This window comes from Engraulis encrasicolus, chromosome 22 (genome assembly GCF_034702125.1).
Source record: "Engraulis encrasicolus isolate BLACKSEA-1 chromosome 22, IST_EnEncr_1.0, whole genome shotgun sequence".
Taxonomy (NCBI): Eukaryota; Metazoa; Chordata; class Actinopteri; order Clupeiformes; family Engraulidae; genus Engraulis; species Engraulis encrasicolus.
Window position 1 is genome coordinate 19,097,557 of NC_085878.1, and position 10,000 is coordinate 19,107,556.

At 44.7% G+C, this 10,000-nt stretch overlaps 1 protein-coding gene across 1 annotated transcript in view; it reads left to right on the plus strand.

Moving 5' to 3' along the window:
* The window catches only part of trpc3 (transient receptor potential cation channel, subfamily C, member 3), a 50,862-nt gene that overhangs the window by 28,165 nt on the left and 12,697 nt on the right, over positions 1-10,000 (plus strand). The window contains exons 5-6 of the mRNA XM_063189217.1: positions 2,507-2,671; positions 7,375-7,591. Coding sequence (XP_063045287.1) covers positions 2,507-2,671; positions 7,375-7,591 — 382 coding nt within the window. The remainder of the gene's footprint in view (positions 1-2,506; positions 2,672-7,374; positions 7,592-10,000) is intronic.

Consider the following 10,000-nt stretch of genomic DNA (forward strand, 5'->3'; position numbering starts at 1 on the left):
AGGCGAAAAAAATGATTGCGAGGATACCAGTCAGTTTGCAAGCTCGTGGCTCGCCTGAATCATGTGACTTTGTGCGGAGATCAGTTTGTCACTCACTCACAACTCTAGAACTATTATTCTTTACGCGCGCTCAGTCAGCACCGCGGCCAGCATATTCTGCGACTTTGCGCAAACAGCTAGTTCTATTCATGCAACTATTGCGCTGGAATTTACTGTGATAGGCTACAGAGTGATGCAACGACAGCAAGCATTTTCAATTTCACTACTTAGACAGGCGAACGTATAATATTTTATTTCAAATGGATTTATTTCAATTTTAGTGATGTTTAGTTGAACAAAAGTGAGGGGGGTGCAACGTAGGCCCTACTCATCCCCCCGTCGGATACCCTGCCGTGTCCCTGTCTCGTGAGAATGGGATGCATCCCCTCCTTTCCTGACTAATTTGGTGGTGGCACCTCTTCAAATCGTCAAATTGTTTGTAGGCTACTGTTTTTCGACGTGGAACGCGGTTTGGGTTTCAAGTAGGCCTACAGTGTGCATTTAACTGAAATGTTCTTGGCGTCCTTATTTTCAATGAAGTCAAAGTAGTGGGCATATACCCATCTTGAAAACGAGCAAGCTGGATCTTCTGGATCAGTCATCCTTTGTCAGCCTACCATTTCGAGAGACGAAGCGTGAAAGAGGAAGCAATGTTCTGCGTGGAACTTTAAAATCTCTGCGCGGACGTAGGCCTACTATCAGATGCAATAGCTGATCTCGCGGTGATCCACGAACATTGTATAAAGAAAACAAAATACCCACACAAAATGTAGGTGAAAAAAATGCGTTGTAATGTGCAAGTTACTTGCATTGTAACGAGGACATATTACCGATTTTTTCCCCTGTAATCAGTTACATTACTGAGTTACTCAAAAATGTAATGCATTACAGTAATTAGTTACTTTTGTAACTCGTTACTCCCAACACTGCTGATAGGTGGCGTGCACAGCGTGCATTGTTTTCCATGCTTTGTTTTCCCCCTTGGCGAACTATTTCTAGAGAGAAATTTCGTCTTCAGCTGAAATAATGATTCTGTGAAAAACCATAGACAGTGTTTTTGCTCTTTTGTGTGTGCAAGAGAGGACTTTGCAAATAGATCTCAAATATTTTGAGTAATTAGTAATGCATCTACCAACAAGACTACTCATGGAAAGCAGAGAGATGGACTTCGTGGCGACTTTATGAAAACATTGGGCTGGGGGGCGCTGTGGTGTAGCACGCTAAGGCCCCCACATTTGGGCTTGCATGCCCATGGGGACCCCGGGTTGAGTCCGGCCGGGGTCCTTTCCCAATCCTCCCCCGTCTCTCTGTCCCACTCGCTTCCTGTCTCCATCTCACACTGTCCTGTCAAATAAATGCATAAAAGCCCAAAAAAAAAACCAAAAAAGAAAAAAGAAAACATTGGGCTACTTCAAAGGGTCAGCCGCAAAACTCTCACACAGAAGCTTCAATGAAATCCCTCCGGGATCACCCCAGAGGAGTGTTCACAGCGTTTGAAGTCGACCTGGTGTGTTCAGCAAAAAAGACTGAGGCAGATCAAGACCATCAAGGGACAGATGGGCAACTGCTTAGTTGTAGTTGGGAGTCTGGTTGTATCTTTCTGGTGTGCGAATGCCTTTACATTGTTCAACATATTTTACTGGCATTGTGTTGAAGTCATACGGTTTTATTACTGATGAGGCTTTTCAAACCGTTTGTCATGTTTTTTTGCTCTCTTTACCCAAGTGTCATGATTCATCCTTGCTTGCATCGTTGTTTTGATTAACTCGCCAGCACCCTGGCTGTGAGAGGAGTAGCCCCATGGCAGTATACCAGAGTGATTCCATTACTTACCCAGCCTCCGCACCGTACATTCACCCGCTCTCTCGCTCCTTCGCTCACCTGGCCACGCTAATGCGTTCTCTACCCCCCTGATCAGATCACTGCGTTTAATATGATTACCCCTGTCTACCGTCTCTCACCCTGCAGACCCACTTAAAATGCAAATGATCCAGCCACTGAGAACACCCCACAGTAACACCCCCCAGCCTCCCAATCCCACTGCTTTCCTATACGATACCCACCAATCTCCAATCCCCCTCCCTCAGCCTATAGGTGTGGACAGGCCTGTCGACAGGAGGTGGGACAAAGGGGTATGTTGTCCCGGGCCCAGGAAGATATGGGCCCCAGAATCGGGTCCCCATTGCATTGTATGTATTGGGTAGGGGGCCCTTTCAGATGACTGTCCTGGGCCCAGCAAAAGCTGTCAACGGCCATGGGTGTGGGTAAACCTAAACAGTGCACTGCAGTCGAGCAACGTGCACAATATAGCTCGTTTTGATAATTTAACACTTAGGGAGTTGAATATAACACTCTTTAAGTTGATCCAGCACTCAAAGTGTTTAATTAACCCTGTCAAATCTACTGTGTGGCTGTTTATTTTTATTTCTTCCCCTCTCTCTCCTCACTCTGTCTCTCTCTCCTGCAGTTTGTGGCCCATCCGAACTGCCAGCAGCAGCTGCTGACGATCTGGTATGAGAACCTGTCGGGCCTGAGGGAGCAGACCATCGCCGTCAAGTGCCTGGTGGTGCTGGTGGTGGCCCTGGGGCTCCCACTGCTCGCCGTGGGATACTGGTTAGCGCCGTGCAGCAGGGTAAGCCTGTCTATCTCTCTGCCTTCCCGCCCGCCCGCTCATCTGCCTGTCTGTCTGCCTCCCCACCCGCTCACCCACCTGCCTGTCTGTCTGCCTCCCTCCTCGCCCGCCTGCCTGCCTGTCTGTCTGCCTCCCCTCTCCCCTCGCTCACCTGCCTGTCTGTCTGCCTCCCCACCTGCCCGCTCACCTGTCTGTCTGCCTCCCCACTTGCTCACCTGCCTGTCTGTCTGCCTCCCCACCCGCCCGCTCGCTCACCTGCCTGTGTTTGTCATTGGCCTGTCATCCAGACTCAGAGCTTCTTGTTGATCATCAGCATCACTGTTCATTAGTGTGCTGCTATAGTCGGGGTATTTTTCATCACTTTTTAAAATTAGTCTTTAATCTCAGGTGGCCCATCCACCTTATGGCTTATTGTTCCAGCATCCTGCAAGGTAAGCCTGTCCGCCCACCCGCCTGTGTTTGTCATTGGCAGTGTCATTTGCTTTTGGCATTCACTTTTTTGGAGTTTTATGATGGTAAACATTATGAAAGAAAAAAACAAGCCACAACACAACACCAAAACACAGGGCATCATGAGACCATGCCTGAACTTCACAACAGCAGAGAAAAGTCAAAACCAGGAAGAGCAGCTAGACATCACAGGGGAAGTGACACAGGACATATGAATGAAGGAAAGATCCTGAGCCCCTTTTTCAGCAGGTTCATTGTTGGGAGTGTGTTGACTACATATGTGAAAGGGGTGTCTGGTTAACATTTTTAAAAAGTCTTTAATCTCAAATGGCAGATCAACTTTTGTGGCTCATTTTGTCATCTCGGGCGAATCAAATCCACCATCATGGTGTCATTAGTTACCTTTCCTGGATTCTGTATCCTTCTCACATCTCATTGGTCCACATAATATTCCATTGGTCCGTTCTCCTGAGTGCCTCCTCCATATCTGATTGGTGTATGAAGCAGTGTCCCTTGTCGCCCTCATGTCTCATTGGTCCCTAATACCAAGTACCCTAACCATCTCAAATCTCATTGGTCCCTAATCTTAAGTACCCGCTACCGATCTCAAACCTTACTGATGCATTATCCTTTATAGAGCATTATGCTGTTGGTCTTGCAGCCATGAATGTTATAAGCTGAATGTAAATGTAAGCACAGTGCATAAGAGGCAGAGACTGGAGCTCAGATTGGGCGAAATAAGGATAAATGGCTCTTTAATGGGCTGTGGACACACACACACACACGCACGCACACACGCACGCACGCACACACACACTCACACACACACACACACACACACACACACACACACACACACACACACACACACATACACACACACACACACACACACACACACACACACACACACACACACACACACACACACACACACACACACACACACAGCCACATCAACAGATTTACAGCCCAAATAAACGCTCAGCTTCTGTAAGCAAGCTGTTAACGCTGAAAGCTTTCCTCATTAAAGGGTGTGTGTGTGTGTGTGTGTGTGTGTGTGTGTGTGTGTGTGTGTGTGTGTGTGTGTGTGTGTGTGTGTGTGTGTGTGTGTGTGTGTGTGTGTGTGTGTGTGTGTGTGTGTGTGTGTGTGTGTTTAAGCCCCTTTGATATCTCTGTGGTTGTATTTGCATGCATGTGTGTGGATGAAGGTCGGAACAGCTGCTCATAAACAACCAATTGCACTGTAGTAAAGTAATCTGATGTGTGTTTATGTAGCGTATGCACCAGTGCTGCCATTCTGGTGTCTAGGGATGATAAAGTTTGACGGAAGTTGTTGTCCCACGAGCAGTCAATACAGTAGCTAACATAGGCTACTAAAAATCTCATCTCACTCTCTCTCTCTCTCTCTCTCTCTCTCTCTCTCTCTCTCTCTCTTCCACAATGTTCATTGGAGCAAAAAGCACGAGATAACCCCTAAATGAAGTGTCCCTGAGCTCCTGTAATTGGATGCCCCTTATCAGTCTATGTGGGGCCGGTCTTGAGCTATGCCATGGCATGGGGCTGTCCTATCTGTGAATCACAGCAGCAGTGCTATTTATGTTTTCGGCTGCACCCTGGCAGCGGAGGCAGCGCAGGGCACTTTAGAGGGTGACCCGGCGGGCGGGCATTTGCTTTATCGATCCCTGTTGGCCTGCTGCCCGACGGCCCTGCTCTCCGTCGCTACGCCACTGACCACACGCTGTCAGATTACTGATTCAGCCGCCATCAACTGTAAGGTAATAAGCAATTGCCTGGAGAGCCTGCGGTTGTTTGACAATTTAAGTTAGGAGTGCAGCAAGCAACCCCCCCTCAGTCACCACACCTTGAGCAAGCTCTGTCTGTTTTACAAGACAGGTGCTCGAGCCAGAGAGTTCTTTATAGCAGCTGTGATCATGGGAAATATAATAGGACTTTTTTTTGTACTCCATTGCACCACTGTGCCAGTATGCCTCTATGCCTATGTGCTTCCAACGCAAAGGGGAGAATTTCTAACTCAGACAGAAAAGGATGGAAAATAATGACTGTTGAGCATTCACATTAAAAAGCTAGCAAGCGGTGCAAGTCAAAGATAAAGTAGAAAATGGGAAGCATAGAGTGATTAATCCCTTTTTGTGGAAGCACATTAGTTCTCATGGCTTTTTGGGAGACGACAAAAACACACCACACTGATTACACAAAGACAAATTTAGGCTTAGCTTTAATTATTCAACGTAAAGAAATAACACACAGTCCTACAGCGACTGTCTGAAGTAATCTGAAAGGACTAACTAGGAGTTACAATTCTATGAGTAGCCCAAACAGTTTACTCTAAAGCAAAAAAAAAACTTTAAAATATTCCAACACTTTAACTAACGTCCTTATATTGTAGACTTTATGTTATAAAAAAAAATGTCATTTATACAGTTATAATCCATACATTTCTGGGCTGGCTCACAAGACTAAATCAAGACTTACTCTGCCATGTTTGGCTATTGAAGAGTGCATATTATACCCACCCTTCAATGTAGAGATAGTGAAGCTGTTATTTACATGTATCACACAAACATTCTGAATAGTTTTCATATATGTTGTAATATTTTATAATTCACTTGTTGGACTTTTACAATAAGGCAGAGGAGCAAAAGCGTTCAAAGCAGCCGGTCCTCAATAAGCACCAAGCTTAAAAGCACCAAATAGAGCCATCAACAATAGCACAGCATGTCTGTGTAGCTTCTGGGCTCAGCCCACATGCAGACACCAGATAGCAGCCAGTCATTATGCAGACAGGTCTATCACACACAGGCAACTCAGTTACATTTTTCAGTCCATTTACTTCCCATACATCATCAAAGGATGTAAGTGTGAGTGTTTACCATGTTGTTGTGAGACCTTGTACATGCACTGCTCACATGCACAGTCATGCATAACCCAAAACACTTACCTAATAAAAATATAGTATATATATTTTAGGGCTTTTGTGCCTTTATTATTATTATTTACCCCTGTTTTTGGTCGCGTTGGTTTGTCTGTCTGACTGTTTGTCTGTCTGTCTGTCTGTTTGTTTGTCTGTTTGTCAGCAGGATAACTCAGAAACTTGTTAACGGATTTGGATGAAACTTTGTGGAGTTGTTGGAAATGACCAAAGGAGCAAACGATACAATTTTGGTGGTGATTCGGATCACGAACCAGAACCAGGATTTTCTTAAAAGATTCTTCACCATTGCTAGCCTAGAAATCTAGACGCCCCTAGTGACCGCAAATTGAATTGCGGCACAGGACGAATTTTAACATTCCAGCTTCTAACTCCACAAAAAGAAGACAGAACGTCTCCAGCGTAGTAACCCAGTGCCCTACCTTTAGGCCAACTTTAACTAGGTATTTTTAGCATACACATTTGCAGAGACAGACAGACAGACCGACCGACAATTAGGAAGACAGATTGGCAGACTCAGACAGACATATCCAAGAGCTTTGTCCTGAAGTACAGCCTTAATGCTTGTGCAATATCTTCCTTCAGCAGACAGTGCTGGGATGCTGTGTACTCACTGTGTCACTGGCAATAAACAACATGCTCATCCCCGCAACAAGCTTCATTAACCTTGGGCTGACCTCTGCTTCCCTGCCTCTAAGATAAAACTAGCTCATTAAAACTTGTTATTGTTTGTTCCAAACACCCACGGATAGTGGATCAATAGAGAATGCATGTTGGTGCATGCATGTATGCAGATGTGATTTGTCCGTGCAATGTGCTGTAATGTATTATTTGTTGTGCTGCCGCTGCACACCCTAATTTCCTTGGGGATCCTCCATTAAGTATCTGTACTATCCTGTACTCAACTACTACCACCACTACACCTATTACCACCTATAACCCACTATGCACCCCCTCAGCTGGGAGAGGTCCTCCACAGCTAAAGAATAGAAACAACTCTTTTCACTACATGCATACAGTAGAGATAGACAAGACAGATGCAAGAGATACTTTGTACAAGACAGGTCAGCATATTGTAGTAATGAGAGGTATTTTGTTATAACCTAGCCTACTGTAAGTGTAATAATAGTAATAATAGTAATTGTGGTAATAACAAAAAGTATCTGAATAAACGAGCAAAAAGTGAAATAAGTGCGAAGTGAACTTCTTTCTTTTGAAGTAACAAAAAGTGTATCTACTCTCTTCTTCTACTACTACAACACCCTTTCCAACCCCGTACCCCTCTCTGCACCCCCCTCAGCTGGGAAAGGTCCTCCGCAGCCCCTTCATGAAGTTCGTGGCCCACGCCGCCTCCTTCATCATCTTCCTGTGCCTGCTGGTCTTCAACGCCTCGGACCGCTTCGAGGGCATCAGCACCCTGCCCAATGTGACTGTCACGGACCACCCTCTGCAGATCTTCAGGGTGAAGACTACCCGCTTCACCTGGACCGAGATCCTCATCATGATCTGGGTGGCAGGTGAGGCTGCGATGCATTACATTTTTAGGCGTGGTCGTGATCTACATCCCTATGTTGGTTGGTCTGTCTGATTCTGTTTTAGTTGTTGGAGGGTTGCTGAGTCTGGCACATGTCTTAACAAGTCTTTTGTTTTACTTACAGTACATGTAGAATGGGGCACCTCACGCCCTCTACTTCCTGGTTCATGGGGCAGTAAGTTGGAAAAAATTGAATGGAAGTGAACGAGGCGAGTTGTGATGGATTTGTGGTGCATAAGTGGAGGTCCAAGGTTTGGATTGGTGTCGAAAAACCACTAATTTCAAGCCCAGTAATTATTTTTTTGACTTTCTCTGCCCCATGAACCAGGAAGTAGAGGGTGTGACTTAGGTGCCCCATTGGATTCTGGAACCTACGTCTCGAGGGTTGTTTACATATTAATTACGTAACAACTACTTTCGAGAAATGCATCTCTAGTTTGTGTTTATAATACGGCCCTTGAAGGACTTTATAAAATTTGAAGTGGCCCTACGAATGAAAAAGTTCCCCACCCCTGATGTAGACGATGCTTTTATCCAAAGCGATTTACAAGTTTACCTAATTGGACATAATCAGCAGCATACAATGTCTGGGGAAATAGACTCTACAGGCATAACGAGGGTTGTGCAGATGAGTTGGGCTCTGTTATGAAGGGAAAGAGTCTTGGAAGAGAACAGGCTTTCCAATCCATTATTTAGCACTCATTAACCTCCTGTTTGGGACTTGCCAATAGTCTGATCTGCTGTGGAGCCAAAGAATGAATGCCTGTGGGCGTGAGCGCTATCATGTTGAATGACGCCTATGAATCTTCATTTGGGAGCATATGTTCTAACTGAACAGTGTTTGGCCGCACTTGAGCAGAGCCATGAATGTTTTAACTAACTTACTTATAAGAAGACAAAGGGGCTCTAATGGTGATTCTGGTGTGCTTTAAATCATTCCAATGAGATGTGTAGTCTCTAAAACTGCACTCAATGCCTGTGCTGCTTAGATTTTAGCTATGATATGCCAATTCATTGGGACACAGTAGGTGTTCAATTACAACACAAACTGAAAAGCATCGTCTCCTCTCAGTGTGACAAAAATGTCTCTTATATAATAAATATAAAGAGTTAATGAATAACTTTTAAAGTCACAGCTATGCAGATTGTTTCTGTTCATTTCTGCTCTCTGTGTACATTGTGCATTTTACAGTCTTCGGAGGCAAAGTAAAATGTGTTATTGAGGTTTATTCCCTGTCTGGGGGCGAAGATGCAAATGGCTGGTTAAAAAAGAGGGAGATGTTGTTGCCTAACACGACAGAATCTGCGACTAGTTAGCAGATGTACTAATGAAAAAATGTCTGTCAACAGTCTTTATAGGTAACACGCCTCACCAAGCACCTCACCAAATTATTAGCAAGAATGATGTGTTTTTGTTGATTCGACTGTTTATTTGTTTGTTTGTTTGGTTCGTCTGCAAAAGTCAAATCAACACATTTCGTTGAATGTGGCATGCACAATGCGTGAAGCCAAATCAATTTCGGTGATGATTTGAGTTGGCATTCTGCACTTCATGAGTGCTCTTGTCGAGTGGCGATTTGATTTAGAAGTTACTATTCATTGAGCCTTACTGTTTTACATAGAAATGCACGTTATACCCTGATTATTTTGGTTTCACAGTCTGACAACGGATAGTATGGATCACTTGGTCAGACAGAAAAGGTCAAACTGATGATCCTCTCTTGGTTTTACATAGAAAGGCCCCGACCATCTCCGTCTTACAGTGTGCCGCCTTACAAATAGCTCCTTGGTCGGACAAACATGTAAGGAGGCAAACTGGTCATGCTCCCCAGTGGCCATAAAGCCATGCGTATCATGGGCATAGCTAGTGATGTATCTCTCCACCGCACGGACTGCCAGAGATAATGTAAAGCACCCAGGGGAGGAACAGTGGACCACGGCTCCTGTCCAAGCATTACATCCTCCTAATCTAATGGAAAAAGACAAACCGCTCCAGCAATCCTCTTAGCCCACCAGTCTGGGCTACAGGGGCTCGTTTTAGACAGAAAGAATTACGTTTCCAGGGAAACATTTTCATTATGTGTCACTGTCATGCTAATTTAGTTAAGTGTAATAATTTAGGCTCATATTCACTTTGGAATTGCTATTTCGGCTGCAATTTACCAGCTTAAGCATGCTATCATCAGCTACTATTATCTACTCTAGTTATTTAAATGACATGGCGTTAAGGCTAGCCAAGTAAAATAAATAAGATAAAGAAAGAAAGTAGGTCTGAAGAGCCTGTCTGCAAAGATTAAACCATTACTTTCAAAATAGAAGACAATCCCCCACAGCTCAAATGGCCACCAATGATGTTGGGCTGATGGCGGGGGTAATGGGTTGATAATGTTGG